At 35.0% G+C, this 18,798-nt stretch overlaps 1 protein-coding gene across 1 annotated transcript in view; it reads right to left on the reverse strand.

Moving 5' to 3' along the window:
- Window positions 1-18,798, reverse strand: part of STXBP5L (syntaxin binding protein 5L) — a 374,070-nt gene that overhangs the window by 231,433 nt on the left and 123,839 nt on the right. The window contains exon 7 of the mRNA XM_019922992.2: window positions 17,271-17,334. Coding sequence (XP_019778551.1) covers window positions 17,271-17,334 — 64 coding nt within the window. The remainder of the gene's footprint in view (window positions 1-17,270; window positions 17,335-18,798) is intronic.

Here is an 18,798-nt window from a genome sequence, read left to right on the forward strand (position 1 = left end):
ATTCTAATTACAATGAGTAATTAAAGGATAAACAAAAAGATGTAAAATATAATGTCAAAAACATAAAACATGGTGATGGGATTATAAAAACTGTAGAACTTTAAGAATGTGTTTGAATTTAAATGACTATCAGTTTAAAACAAATATCTATCTACCTACCTACCTATTTATTGCATAGTAACCAAAAACCAAAAACCTAGACTAGATACACAAATACAAAGAGAAAGAAACCCAAACATAATACTAAAAAAAATCATCAAACCATAGGGAAGAGACTAAAAGAAGAAGAAAAGAATAGAGAAGAACTACAAAAACAACCAGAAAACATATAACAAAATGGCAAAAAGGACATGCCTATCAATAATCACTTTAAGTGTAAATGAACTAAATGCCCCAATCAAAAGACACAGTGTGGCTGAATGGATAAAAAAAAACAAGACATCTATATGCTGCCTATAAGAGACTCAATTCTGAGCTAAAGACACACATAGACTGAAAGTGAAAGGATGGGAAAAGATATTCCATGGAAATGGAAATGAAAAGAAAGCAGGGGTAATATAACTCATATCAGACAAAATAGACTTTAAAACAAAGATTGTAACAAAAGGCAAAGAAGGGCATTACATAATGTTAAGAGGGGGGTCAATCCAAAAAGAGGAACTAATATTCATAACATATATGCACCTAACATAGGAGCAACTAAATATATAAACCAAATATTAACAGACATAAAAGGAGAAATTGACAGTAACACAGTATTAGTAGGGGATTTAATATCAATGAATAAATCATCCAGACAGAAAATCTATAAGAAAACGTTGGCCTTCAATGATACTTTGAGCAGTTGGACTTAATAGATATCTACAGAGTATTCCATCCAAAAACTATAGAATACACATCTTCTTCAAGTACACATGGAACATTCTCCAGGATAGATCACATGGTAGGCCACAAAACTAATCTCAGTAATTTAAAGAGTAAAATCATATAAAGTATCTTTTCTGACCACAGTGGTATGAAACTAGATATCAATTACAGAATGAGAGGTGGAAAAGACACAAACACATGAAGGCTAAACAATGGGCTGCTAAAAAAAATAATGGGTCAATGAAGAAATCAAAGAGAAAAATTTTTTTAAATGTCTTGAGACGAATGAAAATTGAAACACAACTTTTCAAAATCTGTGGGATGCAGCAAATGCATTTCTTAGGGGGAAGTTTGTAGCAGTACAGGCCTATCTCAAGAAATTTAAAAAATCTCAACAAACCTGACTTGAAACCTAAAGGAATTACAAAAAGAAAAAACTCAGAGTTAGTAGAAGGAAGGAAATAATAAAGATCGGGGAGAAATAAATAAAATAGAGACAAAAAAAAGGAGAAAAAGATCAATGAAACTAAGAGGTTATTTTTTAAGATAAAGAAAATTGATGAAACTTTAGCCAGACTCATCAAGAAAAAAGAGAGAAGGTCCAATTAAATACAATCAAAAATGAACATGAAGTTATACAAGATATCACAGGAATACAGTAATTGAAGAATACTACAAACATTTACACGACAACAACTTGAACAATCTAGAAGAAATGGACAAACTCATAAATGTACAATATCCCAGGAAAAAACAGAAAGTATGAACAGACACCAATTACCAGTAATGAAATTGAATCAGTAATAAAAAACAAAACCAAAACTCCCAACAAACAAAAGTCCAGTATCACATAGCTTCACACTGGAATCCTACCAAACACTGAAAGAAGATTTACTATCTATCCTTTTCAAACTCTTTTAAAAAACTGAAGAGAAGGGAACACTTCCAAACTCATTCTTTGGATCCAGCATTACACTGATACCAAAGCCAGGCAAAGACACTACAACAAAAGGAAATTACATGTCAATAAATCTGAAAAATATAGATGCAAAGATCCTCAACAAAATATTAGCAAACAAATTCAACAATATATAAAAAGGATCATACACCATGATCAAATGGGATTTATCCCAACGGTGCAAGTTTGGTTCAGTATCTGCAAATCAATCAATGTGATACACTATATTAACTAAAGGAAGGATAAAATCACATGATCATTACAATCAGTGCAGAAAAAGCATTTGACAAAATTCAACAACTATTCATGATAAAAATCCTTATCCAAGTTGGTATAGAGGAAATATATCTCAATATAATAAAAGCCATTTGTGACAGAACCACAGCTAACATCACACTCAATGGTGACAAGCTAAAAGCTTTTCCTCTAAGTTCAGGAACAAGACAAGAATGTCCACTCTTATTCAACATAGTATTGGAAGTCCTAGCCCCAGGAATCAGACAAGAAAAATAAATGAAAGTCATCTAAATTAGAAGGGAAAAAGTAAAATTGTCACTATTTGCAGATGACATGATACTTTATATAAAAATCCCTAAAGACTATTAGAACTAATAAATAAATTCAGTAAAGATGCAGGATACAAAATTAATATACATAAATCTTCATTTCTATACATTAAAAATGAACTATCAGAAAGAGAATGCAAGAAAGCAATCCCACTTAAAATTGCATCAAAAAAATATAAAATATTTAGGAATAAAGTTAACCAAGGAGGTGAAAGACCTACACTCTGAAAACTATATGACACTGATGAAAGAAACTGAAGACAACATAAATAAAGATATTCTATGTTCATGGATTGGAAGAATTAATAGTGTTAAAAAGTCTAGGGGCTTTCCTGGTGGCACAGTGGTTGAGAGTCCAACTGCCGATGCAAGAGACGCGGGTTCGTGCCCCTGTCCAGGAGGATCCCATGTGCCATGGAGCGGCTGGGCCCATGAGCCATGGCCACTGGGCCTGCACATCTGGAGCCTGTGCTCCGTGGCGGGAGAGGCCACATCAGTGAGAGGCCCGCGTACCGCAAAAAAAAAAAAAAAGTCTATACCACCCAAAGCAATCTACATATTCAATGAAATCCCTATCAAAATACTGATGGCATTTCTCACAGAACTAGAACAAATAATCCTAAAATTTCAATGAACCATAAAAGACCCTGAATAATCAAAGCCATCTTGAGAAAGGAGAACAAAGCTGGAGGTATCACACACACTCCCTGACTTCAAAATATACTATAAAGCTAAAGTAATCAAAACAGTATGACACTGCACAAAAACAGACACATAGATCAATGGAACAGAATAGAGAGCCTAGAAATAAACTCACACACATACGGTCAATTAATCAACAACAAAGGAGGCAACAATATACAATGGGAAAAAGACAGTTTCTTCACATAAGTGGTTTGGGGAAAACTGGACAGCTACATGTAAAAGAATGAAACTAGACCATTTTCTCACAACATATAAAAAAATAAACTCTAAATGGACAAAAGAGGACTTCCCTGGTGGTCCAGTGGTAAAGAATCTGCCTTCCAATGCAGGGGACGGGGGTTCGATCTCTGGTCGGGGAACTAAGATCCCACATGCTGTGGGGCAACTAAGCCTGCACGCCACAACTATTGAGCTCATGCACCTCAACGAGAGAGCCTGCATGCTGCAAACTACAGAGCCCAGATGCTCTGGAACCCGTGCACCACAACTACAGAGCCCACTCACCCTGGAGCCTGCATGCCAAAACTAGAGAGAGAAAACCCTCATGCCACTACTAGAGAGAAGCCCACGTGCTGCAATGAAGAGCCCATGCACCACAATGAGCACTGCAACGAAAGATCCCACATGCCGCAATGAAGATCCCATGTGCCACAACAAAGACCTGATGCAGCCCAATAAATAAATATTTTTTTTAAAAAGCCATAGCAATGGGCATACCATTAAAAAATAAATAAATAAATGTACAAAAGACTTATATATAAGACCTGAAACAACAAAACTCCTAGAAGAAAACATAGGCAGTATGTTCTTTGAAATCAGTCTTAGCAATATTTATTTGGATCTGTCTCCTCAGGCAAGGACAACAAAAGCAAAAATAAGCAAACAGGACCACATCAAACTAAAAATCTTTTGCACAGTTAAGGAAAGCATCAACAAAATTAAAAGACAAGTACGGAATAGGAGAAAATATTTGCAAATGATGTGACTGACATTCAAAATATATAAAGAACTCATACAACTCAATATCAAAAAAACAAACTATCCGATTAAAAAATGGCATTTTTCCAAAGAAGCTATACAGATGTCCAACAGGCACATGAAAAGATGCTCAACATCACTAATCAACAGGAAAATGCAAGTCACAACCACAATGAGATATCACCTCAACCTGTCAAAATGGCTATCATCAAAAAGACAACAAATAATTAACAAGTGTTGGCAAGGATGTGGAGAAAAGGGAACACTCGTGCATTGTTGGGGAGAACATAAACTGGTGCAGCCGCTATGGAAAGCAGTATGGAGGTTCCTCAAAAAAATTAAAAATTGAACTACCATACAATCCAGCAATTCCACTCCTGGGTATTTATTTAAAGAAAAGGAAAACACTAATTCAAAAACATATATGCACCCCAATGTTCACTGTAGCATTATATACAATAGCCAAGATATGAAGCAACTTAAATGTCCATAAACAGATGAATGGATAAAGACGTGGTACACACACACACACACACACACACACACACACACACATACACACACACACTGCAATATTTCTCAGCCATAAAAAGGAATGAAATAATGCCATTTGTGACAGCATGAATGGACCTGGAGGGTAGTATGCTAAGTGAAATAAGTCAGACTAAGAAAGACAAATAGTATATGTTTTTACTTATATATGTGGAATCTAAAAAACAAAACAATCAAATACAACAAAACAGAAACAGACTCACAACAGAGAACAAACTAGTGGTTGCCAGAGGGAAGGGTTGCAAAATAGGTGAAGGGGATTAAGAGGCACAAACTACCAGTTTTAAAATAAGTCATAGGCATGTGATATACAGCACAGGGAACATAGTCAATAATATCATAGTAACTTTGTATGGTGCATAATCTATAAAAGTATCAAATCACTATGTTGTACAGCTGAAATTAATATAAGTAAACTATATTTCAATTAAAAATAATCACTGATGACAGACCACCTTAAGAAATATAATAACGAAAAAGTTTGAAATACTGTGAGAATTACCAAAATGTGACACAGAGACATAAAGTGAGCAAATGCTGTTGGGAAAATGGTGTCAATAGACTTGTTCGGCTCATGGTTGCCACAAATCTTCAATTTGAAAAAAAATGCAATATCTGTGAAGTGCAATTAAGTGAAGCACAATAAATCGAGGCGTGCCTGTACATATTAAAAGGAGAAAAGTATAAATTTTTAATAAATATAAGCATTTAACAGTAGAATGTCAAGAAAAAGAATAAAGTCCAACAAATAGAAGAAAAAATGAGTCATCTTATCCAGGAGCAAAGCATACCTTTCACTTATTCAAGTTTTCAGGAATTTTGAGTTTTCCACATATAGATTTTCTTGTTAATCTTATAGCAAATTATTTTTAAAACTTTTGTTGCTATTTTGTACAGGATCTTCTCTTTATTATGTTTTCTAAGAGGGTACTGTTTCTATAGTTGGATTTTAGTATGCTACCTTCTAAATTATTTTATTCTTTGTATTAATTTTAATGTTGATTTTCTTAGGCATTCCAGGTTATATTAGCATATAATCTAAAATAGAGACTATTTTACTTCTTCCTTTCCAATTTTTATACCTCTAATTGTTTGTACTTGTCTAACTGCATTACTAAAACATCCTATAGTGTTAAAAATAGTGGAGGGGATGAGCATCCTTGCTTTCTTCCTAACTTTAGTGACAATGTCTCTTGGTGTTTCCCTATTAAATAAAATCCCAGATTTTACACATATATATATATAATATTATTATTATATAATTATATATACATATATAATATATATAACATATATCATTAAAGAAGTATGAATTCATTCAATATTTTATAAATTTATTTTATCAGGAATAGATGTTTAATTTTTTAATATTTTTATTGAAATATACATATAGAAAAGTACACAAATTACAGCTGTGTCTTTCTTTAGTAATGACATTTAATTTTTTTCTTCCAATTTTGAGACATAATTGACATACAGCACTGTATAAGTTTCAGGTGTACCACATAATGACTTGACTTAGATACATCATGAAATGTTCATCAAATAAGTTTAGTGAACATCCATCATCTCATACAGATACAAAATAAAATAGAAAAATTTTTTTCTTTTGATGAGACCTCTTAGGTTTTGCTTATTTAACAACTTTCATATATAACATACAACAGTGTTAATTATATTTATTATGTTGTACATTACATCCCTAGTACTTATTTATCTTATAACTGGATGGTTCTACCTTTTGACAGCCTTCATCCAATTCCCCCTCCTTCCACTCCCTGTCTCTGGTAACCATAAATTTGATCATTTTTTCTATGAGTTTTTTGTTATTTTGAAGTATAATTGACCTACCACATTTTGTTAGTTCCTATTACACAACATAGTGATTTGGTATTTCTATACATTTCAAAATGATCACCACAATGAGTCATAGTTATTGACTGTATTCCTCACATGACTCATTTATTTTGCAACTGGAGGTTTGTTAAGCTTAATCTCCCCCACCTATTTCTTTCCTCACGCCAAACTCTCCTCTCTTGCAACCACTTGTTTGTTCTCTGTATTTGTAACTCTGTTTCTGTTTTGTTGTATTTGTTCATTTGTTTTGTATTTTAGATTCCACATATAAGTGATTCACAACAGTATTTGTCTTTCTCTGACTTATTTTATTTAGCATGATACACTCTAGGTCTACCCATGTTGTTGCAAATGACAAGATTTCATTCTTTTCATGACTGAAAAATATTCCTCTGTGTGTGTGTGTGTGTGTGTGTGTGTGTGTGTGTGTGTGTGTGTGTACCACATCTTAATCCTTTCATCTATTAATGGGCACTTAGGTTGCTTCCAAACCTTGCCTATTGTAAATAATGCTGCAATAAACATAGAGGTGCACATATCCTTTCTAATTAGTGTCTATGCTTTCTTTGGATAAATATCCAGGAGTGGAATTACAAGATCAATTTATTTTTAATTTTTTGAGGCGCCTTCATAGTGGAAAACCACTATGCCTTCCATAGTGGCTGCATCAATGTACATTCCCATCGAATGGAAAGAAATTTTTGTTTCTGGATTTTTTTATTATTGTGTTTCATTCTCAATACGAAATGCACAATCAAGTATAGTGTGTGGGGATCTATGCACTGTAAGAATTTTTCTTCATCAGGTCACTCCATGTCACCCCCTAAGTGGAGACATAATTGAGCAGTACTCCTTGCCCAGATAGTACCAACCAATCATCTGACCCTGTCTATGAACCAGGCCTGAATTCTGTCCTACTCCATTAGTTTGTTTTAGATATTCCCCTCCTACTCCATAAGACCATATATGTGGGTTGAGAGAAAGGCATTGTTGCAACATAGGAATTCTTGGTTCCCCATTTATCCAATTCACTTAGGCCTTTTGGACAGTTCAAGGTTGATTTCCCAAATATACCTCTTCCATTGTAAAATGGACTGTCACATCCCTCACCCAATCCTAGGAATCAATGAATATGATGACATCCAACTCATGCTGGACAGGTCAAGTCACAGTCACTTGGTGTCCCATGGTTAGGTGTTCAGTCTCCACAAGGGCCCATTAGCATACCAGAAGTTACTTTGAAAATGGAGAGCAACTGTTGTTCCTCTCTTATGGGGCTTTCCAATAGAGTGTTCTTAACTACCAAATACATTAAGCTCTAGCAGACCATAGATACCAAATGGTAGGGTAGGCTGCACTTGGACTTAGGGAAGAGACCTTTTTTTCTCTAGGCTCTACTCAAAAGTGGCAGAATTTTGGATAACCTAAAAAACTGATTTGGAACAGTAATTTCTAGGGCCTTATATACTATTATCTAAATCCAAAAGCACCCACCAAGTGACATGACACTTTCTTAATAAGGAGAAATACAAAAGCTTACATTTTACCTTAGAGGAGATGCCCCTCCATCCCCAGACCATTAGACCTTCAAAATCATCACATATAGGGCCAGGTCCTAGATATTTATGGGATAAAGCCTTAGGACACATGAGTCTCTGACATATGAATCTTATGAGCTATATAGCTACTTGCCACTTCTGCTCACCAGATGAGAGTTGGAAGACCTCAGAAAGTGTCCTTACTTGGAAATAGGGTCTTTGAAGATGTAATTAGTGAAGAATTTTGCAACGAAATCATCCTTAATTTAGGGTGGGCCCTAAAATCAAATGACTGGTGTCCTTATAAAAGAAGAAGAGAGGATACAGAGACACAGAGGAAAAGGCCATGTAAAGACAGAGAAAGAGATTGGAGTTATCCTGCCAAAAATCAAGGAACATTAGGCGGCACCGGAAGCTGGAAAAGGCAAAGAAGGATTCTCTTCCAGAGCCTTCAGAGAGAGAATGGCCCAACCAAGACTTCTGGCGTGCAAACTGTGAATTAGTAAATTTCTGTTGTTTTAAGCTACCCAGTTTATACAACGTTGTTATGGCAGCCCTAGAAAGCTATACCAGGTGTCAGGGTCATACTCTTTCCTATCAGGGCTTTGACTTTAACAAATAAGACCTTTCAAACTATGTGTTCAGTCTCCTTATAAAAAGATCCTGGGCCTATTTTTAGCACAGTCTGCCCTAGAGCTGCAGAAGCTAAGAGTTCCTTTAAGTTGTTTTAGAGGGCCTCTGGAATGCCTTAAATCAGTAATGAACTGTTCTAAGTTGATCATTTTATTTTCATACAGTCTCTGTGTTTTGGTAGGTGAAATAATGCTCCCTCCAAAACTGTCTATGCCTTAATCCTCAGAACCCATAAATATATTACCTGATATTACAAAAAAAGACTTTAGATGTAATTAAGGTTTGTTGAGATGGAGAGAGTATCCTGGATTATCCAAGTGGGCCCAATCTGAACATACGAGTCCTTAAGAGTGATGAACCTTTCCCAGCTGTGGTTAGAAAGAGGTTTGATGATGGAAGGAAGTCAAAGAGATGCTAAATTATTGTCTTTATAGATGGAGGAAGGTGGCTACAAGCTTAGAAATGTGTAAAGCCTATAAAATCTGAAAAAGGCAAGAAAAGTTCTCCTCTAGAGCTACCAGAAAGTAATGCAACCCTGTAATATTTTGATTTTATCCCAGTGAGACCTGTGTTGGACTTCTGGCCTACAGAACTGTAAGACAATACATTTGTGTTGTTTCAAACTACCAAATTTGTCATAATTTAAATTGGAATAGAAAATAACACAAATGGCATCAAAGCAAGCTATTTTATTCCATCATCATTATAATTATCATTGCCCTTTATGAATTAAGCACCACAAATATTCGATCTCCTGTTGGCTTGCCTTTCCATTAGCCCCTCATCCTAATTAATCAAAGGAGAATGTTTGAGTAATTTTGATGTCACCACATGATAGGGTTTAATACTTCACTTGACACCTTCACTGGGTCCTTTGATTTTAGGTAGGAGATAACCCAACTCTAAAATCCCATCCTGAAGGTCTACAGTCTAGAACAGGGGTCAACAAACTTTTTATGCAGGGAGAGACAGCAAATATGTTAGGCTTTGCAGGCATATAGTTCTGTCACAACTGTTCAGCTTTGCTTTTGTAGTAAGAAAACAACCACAGAAAAACATGTTAATGCATGAGCATGGCTGTGTTCCAAGAAATCATTTTACAAAAACAGGCAGTACACTAGATTTGTCCCATGGGCTACAGTTTCCTATCCCTGATCTAGAACAATTCTGATACTATTATCTTAACTGGGGTTCTATAGAAAATAGACTGAGGCAAGGCCTAAGTGCTAATGTTTCACTAAGAAGTATAATCTCAGGGCTGCAATAATAAAGGAAAAGTGAAGTAAAGCAAAGAAGTAAAAGATGATTCATTATCATACTAACCACTACTTCTTGGGGAGAAGCAGAAGAGACATAGCCAATAACCCAGCAGGTGTATTTACTTGGCTTGCAGGATGTCTCTAACAGCTTACAGGGAAAAACCATGATTCAGAATAGCCCAACCATAGGAAGGAAGGGAGGGAGAATTTATTTCTTGTGTCTTATCTAATAATATTGGTCAAGGTTTTCTTCATGGGAAATTAACACCCCTTCACTCCAGGGCTGTGTCATTTGACCCCTTTGGCATCTGTTAGGGAAGCCAGATCTCATGCCTTACAGTATGGCACATTATCTAAATCCAGAATTAAAGAGAGGAGCCAAAGACTCTGGGTATAGCCAGTCAGCTTCAAAAAGTAGTACTGCATGAAGCTGATTAACCCTGACAAAACTGAGATGAAGCAAGCAGCCAAGGGTTTGAGAGATATGCAAAGCTGAGAGAATCTAAGGAGATGTACACAGTAACATGCCCAATACAGGTACCTCTCAGTCCAAGAGCACCCTCTTGTATTTGATAGGCTAATATGCAGTTTCTTTAGTAAATGGTGTCTCAGGGACAGGGGGTTCTATTTTCTGATTTTATGATACTATTTTGTTTCAGCAGGAACCTTAACATAAGTAATTTGTTCCTTCTTTCACTGTACCAACAAGCCTCCACGAAAGTTTTCCCCTTCCAGGTTGAATTTATCCCAGAAATGCAAAAATATTTACATTAGAAAATCTATTTACATATTTCAACAAATAATTAAGGAACAGTCATTTTGTAGTGTAAGTACCTGACAGTTAGCTTTTTAAATTGCAATGTAAGTGCCTGACACTAAGCTTTTGATTACTGAGGCATCTACTGCAAAGACCTCCATCTGAAATAAACCCCTTGCCAGCTACACTACTAGATAAAGAGCCAGGATGAGCCACCCAGGAAGTTTCCTTTTTTTTTCCTTAAGAAAGCTCTGGTTGACTTAGATAAACTGGCCATTTGACTGACTGCTTGCATTTCCCTTCTTGCACTTTAATTCCTCCTCTTGTTTTAAATTCACCAATAAAGTGAACCTGTGAAACCATAGGTATCCCACCCCGATCTCAATAAAACTCCAGGTCCATGTTCCCTCCCTCCCTCCCTCTCTCCCTCCCTCCCCCTCTCTCTCTCTCTCTCTCTCTCTCTCTCTCTCTCTCTCTCTCTGTCTCCCCCTCCCTATTTCCCTCTCTCCCTGACCACGACATCCCTGTGTGGCCCCAGGCATGCCATGTACTCTCCAGGAGCTATGAGTAATAAACCATGTTTTTCAAAGTCCTCAGATAGTTGTTGCTGAGGTGTGTCTTGCAATCATAGTAAGAATCACAAGGGCTGTTCCAGCCTCAACACTGGCTTCAAAAGGGTTAACATTTGTGAAGACTCACCCAATTGAGTGTCACCAGGCATTTCTACTATCACTGTCAATACCATCTTTATCAATAGGCTGAGACTGGTACAAAACACATCTTGATACTATAGAAAAGCATTAAATAAAATTCCACACCATTCATAATGTAAAGCCCTTGGAATACTGGAAAGAGGTGGAAACTTTCTAACTTCATCAATCAAAGGCCTGCAGCAAACATCTTAAAGTTGAAACCTTGGAGGCATTTGCTTTGCAATTAGAAACAAAAGACAGTTCCCATTAAAACAATTTATATTCAGCACTACACTGGGTTCCTATCCAACAAAACAAATATATATATAATATATATATTTTAAGGCAAGTCAAGGAAAATTTAAACACAAAAATTTTTCCTGCCCTTTGGCCTCCTCTCTCCCCTCTACTGTACTTTGTGCACCTGCATTACGCATTGACCAACCCCCCCACTCACCGCATCGGCAGAAATACCTGCTCAACGATAAAGAGCAACATTCTCCTAGCTAGCACCAACTAGACAACTCCTTAAAAGATAACATTCCTTTTTAATCTTGTAAGGGGTCACAATGACCCATCACTTTGTACTTGCAGATCTGGATTGTGTAAACTATCTACATCATTAAGTGTATAGCCCTCTGTCTCAAAAACCTATATAACTGTGCTTTGACCTCTAATGGGTAGAACAGTTCTCAGAGTTTTCTGAGAAGCTGTTCCCAGGTTATAATCTTCAATTTGGCTCGAATAATATTTTCCATCTCTTTCAAAAATTGACTATTGGTTAATTTTCCATCAACATATATATGAAACAAAATTTGTCTACAATTGCTATGCTTTTATACACAAAATATTTCAGATAATCTAAAGACAGCTACTAAAAACAAAACATTCCGTGATGTAGTCAAATATAAAATAACAAAAATGAACAATATATTATATACTAACAATTAATTATGAAACTGATTTTAAGAAAACTAATTCATAGGAGCAATAAAATCTATAAGATACTTAAATTTAAGGTAACAAAAGATATGTATGACTTTCGTGAACAAGTTATGAAGCCATATAAAAAACATAAAAGAAAGCCAAAGTAAATATACCGTGTTTATAAGATGGAAAGATGGAACACTCATGTCTTAACTATGTAAATCTTCTCTAAATACATCAATATGTTCAAGTTTCAAACAAAATCCCAACAAGGATTTACACAGAGCTTGATAAGCTAATCCTAAAATTCATATAGCAGAATAAATGGTCATAAAAAGCCAAGATGAGAGAGGGAGAAGGGGAGACCTACCAAATATCAAGATATTTTGTAAAGTTATTATAATTAATAAAGTGTGCTATTAGTAGAATAATAGATAAATATATCAGTGCAACAGAGGAAAAAAATCCAGAAAAAGACCCACCCAAATATGGGAACTTGAAATATAAGTGAGATGTCCTTATAAATCAGTGGAAACTGAACTGACTATTCAATAAATGAATTATTCATATGTAAAAATGAAAGTATACCCTTATTTCAAACCAACATAAAATAAATTACACATAGATTAAAATCGAATTGTGAAATGGAAAGCCTTAAAACTGATAGAAAAAATAGAATTATATTTTCCCTCAGGAAGGGAAAGATCTACTGGGTAACAAACAAAATGCAGGAGTCAAATAAAAAGACTGAAAAGGCTGAGTACATTCAAATCAAGAATTTGTATGTGACAAAAGGCTACGGATGGAAAAACTAGTCAACAGGAAGTCAAGTGATTTATTTAAGGTTATATGCTAATAAGCAGTGGAGCCACAATTCAAACACAGTCTTCTGCCTGTAATACTAATTTATTTTGCATTCCTTTTAATTTTTAATTACATAATTAACACATATTATATTCTTTCATAAAAATTTGAACACAAGTAAAATAAGAATAACTTTGACCATTTTCCGCAATTCTAATCACTAGTATCCTCCCCAGATTTATACATTTCCTTTTAGGCTTTTTTCCTTGAGTATCTGAATATATAAGTAAAAACACAAATTCATTATTCAAGTGGTTTTATACTACACTTAGTATTCTACATCTTTTCTTTTAAAAATGTGGTTTGAAGAACTTTCCTTATCATCACTGCCTTCCACAGTCAGTATACATCATCATTCATTTATTCAATTTTCTATTAATAGATCTTCAGGCTGTTTTCAGTATTTTGACCTTTGGTCATATAAACAGGATAGATATCTGAAATGGATTTTCTATCTATCAACATGTTGTAAATGTTGATAACAAATTGCCCATACTGGTATGTATACCCATGATTGCTGCATCTAGATGCCCATTTTTCAATGCCTTTTCCATTACCTGATATTATTAATATTTTCAACTTTTAATATTTTGCCAGTCTAATGGGGGACAAGGGGCATACTGCATTTCCCTAGTGATTACTAATGAGGCTGGTTCCTCCTCACTGCCAAACCCTTATCTTCAGAGGTAAGAGGCAACCACACCTTCAACTCTTAAAATCATCTTTTCTAGTAGACTTAGTTTCATATTTCTAATTATATTTATAATGCCATTTCTTGATTTATTAATTAGACATTATCTATTGATTTCCTATTATGAAAGATGAGGATTTAGCAAAAGATCTTTATAGATTTTGCATATTCATTATTTGCCTGCTATATATCTAGAAAACACTGTCTCCCAGTTTGTTGCCTGTCTCTTATCTTATGGCATATTCATTAAAGCTTTCCTAAAGAGGTCCCTACTCCACAGTAACAACCTGTTTCTTATTGTTTCTTCTAAAACTCTCTGAGTTGCTATTTGAATATCTGTGTATTTTCTCCATCTGGAATTTACTTCTGTGAATGGTATAAGGTAGAGGTCTTATATTTTTTCCAAAATGGATACTAATTGGCCAAAGCCATTTATTCAATAGTTTATCATACCCTGAAACATCTTCGCAAAATATACAAAATTCTCCCAAACACCTGAACCATTTCTGGAATATCTGTTTAGATCTATTGGTCTTCTTATATTCCCCTGTACCAATATCACAATGTTATTCATTCTGAAAAAATGTTTTGCCTATTCTTAAACATTTCATTTTTCTTATGAATTTTAAAATCAGCTTGTAAATTCTTTAAAAATGTAAGTAAATTCTCTATATCCACTTTGATGAGAGTTTTTTTCATGAAAGGATGTTGAATTTTGCCAAATGCTTTTTTCTGCATCTATTGAGATGATCATGTGATTTTTATTTTTCCTTTTGTTAATGTTGTATATCACATCAATTGATTTGCAAATGTTGAACCATCCTTGCATTCCTGGAATAAATCCCATTTGATCATAGTGCATGATCTTTTTTGCACACTGTTGGATTCCGCTTCCTAACATTTTGTTGAGGATTTTTACATGTATATCCATCAGAGATATTGGCCTGTAATTTTCTTTTTTTTGTAATGTCTTTTTATGGTTTTTGGTATCAGGGTAGTGCTAGACTAGTAGAATGATTTTTGGAGTGTTCTGTCCTCTTCAATTTTTTTGCAATAGTTTGGGAATGATAGGTATAAGTTCTTCTTTATATGTCTGTCAGAATTTTCCTATGAAGCTGTCCAATCCTAGACATTTTTGCTGCAAGGTTTCTTTTTTTTTAATTACAAATGCAACTTCACTCCTAGTGATTGGTCTGTTCAAATTATGTTTCTTCTTGATCCGGTCCTGGTAGGTTGTATGTTTCTAGAAATTTGTCCATTTCATCTAGGTTGTCCATCAAAAAGTCCATAGAAAGGGCTTCCCTGGTGGCGCAGTGGTTGAAAGTCCGCCTGCCGATGCAGGGGACACGGGTTCATGCCCCGGTCCGGGAAGATCGCACATGCCGCGGAGCGGCTAGGCCCGTGAGCCATGGCCACTAGGCCTGCGTGTCTGGAGCCTGTGCTCCGCAACAGGAGAGGCCACAACAGTGAGAGGCCCGTATACCGCAAAAAAAAAAAAAAAAAAAAAAAAGTCCATAAATAGGGCTTCCCTGGTGGCACAGTGGCTAAGAATCTGCCTGCCAATGCAGAGGATGCGGGTTCGAGCCCTGGTCCAGGAAGATCCTACCTGCAGCAGAGCAACTAAGCCCATGTGCCACAACTACTGAGCCTGGGCTCTAGAGCCCATGAGCCACAACTACAGAGCCCATGAGCCACAACTACTGAGCCCATGAGCCACAACTACTGAAGTCCATCGCCTAGAGCCTGTGCCCCGCAACAAGAGAAGTCACCACAATGAGAAGCCCATGCACGGCAATCAAGAGTAGCCCCTGTTCACCGCGACTAGAGAAAGCCCGCGCGCAGCAATGAAGACCCAAAGCAGCCAAAAATAAATAAATAGTAAATTAAATAAATTTTTTTAAAAGCTATTAAAAAAAGTCCATAAATAACAAATGTTGGAGAGGATATGGAACTCTTGTACATTGTTGGTGGGAATGTAAATTGGTGTAGCCACTATGGAAAACAGTAAGGAGGTTTCTCAAAAAACTAAAAATAGAACAACCATATCATCCAGCAATTCCACTCCTGGGTATATATCTTAAGAAAATGAAAACACTAACTCAAAAAAATACATGTACCCCAATCTTCATAGCAGCGTTATTTACAATAGCTAAGATATGGAAGCAACCCAAGTGCCCATGAACAGATGAACAGATAAAAATGATGTGGTATATATACATATATGCACAATGAAATATTATTCAGCCATAGAAAGGAATGAAATCCTGCCATTTTCAGCAACATGGATGGACCTACAGAATATTATGCTTAGTGAAATTATTCAAACAAACACAAAAATATATATCACTTATATTTGGAATCTAAAAAATAATACAAATGAGTGTGTATAGCAAAACAGAAACAGATGCACAGATATAGAGAATAAACTAGTGATTACCAGATGGGAGCGGGAAGGGCAGAGGGGCAAGTTAGGGGTATGGGATTAAGAGATACAAACTGCTATGTATAAAATAGATAAGCAACAGGGATATATTGTATAGCACAGGGAATTAGAGCCATTATCTTTCAATAACTTTGAATGGAGTATAATCTGTAAACATACTTAATCACTATGTTGTACACCTGAAAGTAATATAATAATGTAAATCAACTATACTTCAATTAAAAAAGTAAATTCTAATGACATCTGATTGGAATTACACTGTATTTATAAATCAGTTTGAAGAAATTCAATGTTTTTTCTCTCACCATCAGGGGACTTGTCTTTCAGGTTCAATATTTATTAGGCTAATTCAGTTTCTATCATTTAAAAATAAAGAACCAAACCCATACTAAATAATTTATTTAGGTGTTTTATATAGTACTTAGCAAAAATTATATACTTGAAGGGATATTTATAATGAAAGTGACAGTCTAGAGATTTTCACATTATCAACTTTGTTTCTCATAATTAAAGGAAAATTATGAATAATCAAAATTAATAAGGATTATTTCTGTAATCTTAGAACATTTTCTATATTATTACCTATTTATAAAATTAAGATTAGCTAATTTATGATTATTTAATATTGGTTGTTTATCATTACCATTACTGAATATCAGGGACCAATGATTAATGATATTGACAATATTTTTAACTTCAGGCATTGAATATTTGAAAATTAAAGTTGTTCTATATGTTACATGCCTTCCTCAAAATTCTAGAATTAAATATCAACTTTAGGTGAAACTAAAGACTCAATTTGGGACCATTATTAGTGTAAATAATATGTTCATTTATTTGCTCATTCATTCATTCAACATATTTTAATTTTAGATTACACTGAATGCACTGTGCTAGATGTTAGGTATAAAATAATAGTAAGAAACACCTTTATTCAAGAATAAGGAAAATAAATTCAAGAATAGTGGTATTGTAATACTCACTTTCCCTTCATCTCTTGGGCTATCACTTAAATGTACAACTGGACCTGGATGAGTCTTTGTGGATCTGTTAAATCAATTCAAAAGAGTAATTAAAAAAAAAAACATTAAAACACCTTACCGTTAGAGACTGAAACAAAGAAATTAAGATTATACTGGAATACACTCCCAATATTCTAGAGTTTAGCTTAGACTGATTTGAGTCTTTGGTTGTTTTTCTTTAAGACTACTTTTTTTTCTCCTACTAACTCTATTAAAGTAGGTCTATTTTTAAAAATCAGGTTTAAGGACATAGATCCACATAACAATGGGATTCTTTATTATCTTATATGCTTATATGTTTGTTGCCAGATCTGGTTCTCTGAAAATTTGACAATGAAGTTTTACTTATACAGCCACAAGGCTAATGCTGCAAACCTGTTTCAACCAAACTGCAAATTACATACCAAATTTAAAATTTCCTTTGACATGAAATCTCTGATTTTGCTCCTAAAGGAAAGTACAGTGGCTCCTTTTATTTACAAATAGACCCTTTCTAGTGATAGCCATCTTACAGAAAACTGAGCAACTAGGGAAACGTAGTTCACTGGTTCTGTCTCATTTATCTGGTTAACTAGGGTAATCAATAATAGTGTAACAGCGTATTGTTAAAGGGATCTTTGCTCTGTTAATCTGACTTTAAATTTATTCTATTCTAATATCTGGCATGTTTCTTTTATATTTCCTACTTTAACTGATGTCACCGTTGAGTATGAATATGTCATGGTTAAATATGACATGAACGGATATGACATAGATTTATTATTGCTCTTTTTTTCCAAATCCTTTCTTCAATGACCTAATTGTGCCAGATTAACCCTAGTATAAGTATATTGACATATTTATAATTTATTTCTTAAGCACACATGAAAATCATCAAATATTCTGCACAAAAAAATAATGAAGATTTAAATTTTAGAAATTCTTTGGACTTAGACAAAAGTGACAAATTAAGTAACCCCAGGTTCCCTAGATACTGACTCACCAGAGTAACTCAGAAAAATACATCTTTTTTAGATATTTTGTTAGTGGCTTTATCCTAAATTTTCTCACTTGAAAATGGAGATGATAGGGCTTCCCTGGTGGCGCAGTGGTTGAGAGTCTGCCTGCTGATGCAGGGGACACGGGTTCGTGCCCTGGTCCGGGAGGATCCCACATGCTGCAGAGCGGCTGGGCCTGTGAGCCATGACCACTGAGCCTGTGCATCCGGAGCCTGTGCTCCGCAACGGGAGAGGCCACAACAGTGAGAGGCCCTCATACCACAAAAAAAAAAAAAAAAAAAAAAAAATGGAGATGATAGCAGTGTACCTACTGAATAACTGTGAGGGTTAAAATATACATATAGCATCTAACATAATGCCAAAACATAGTACTCAATAAATAGTATGTATTATGATTGTTGTAAATCATTGGAATAATTAGAAATTAGAGTTACTATTTGCATTCTGGGATATGTGCAGGAAGAAAAGGCTTCATAAAACGTTTACAGGGT

This window comes from Tursiops truncatus, chromosome 4, assembly GCF_011762595.2.
Source record: "Tursiops truncatus isolate mTurTru1 chromosome 4, mTurTru1.mat.Y, whole genome shotgun sequence".
Taxonomy (NCBI): domain Eukaryota; kingdom Metazoa; phylum Chordata; class Mammalia; order Artiodactyla; family Delphinidae; genus Tursiops; species Tursiops truncatus.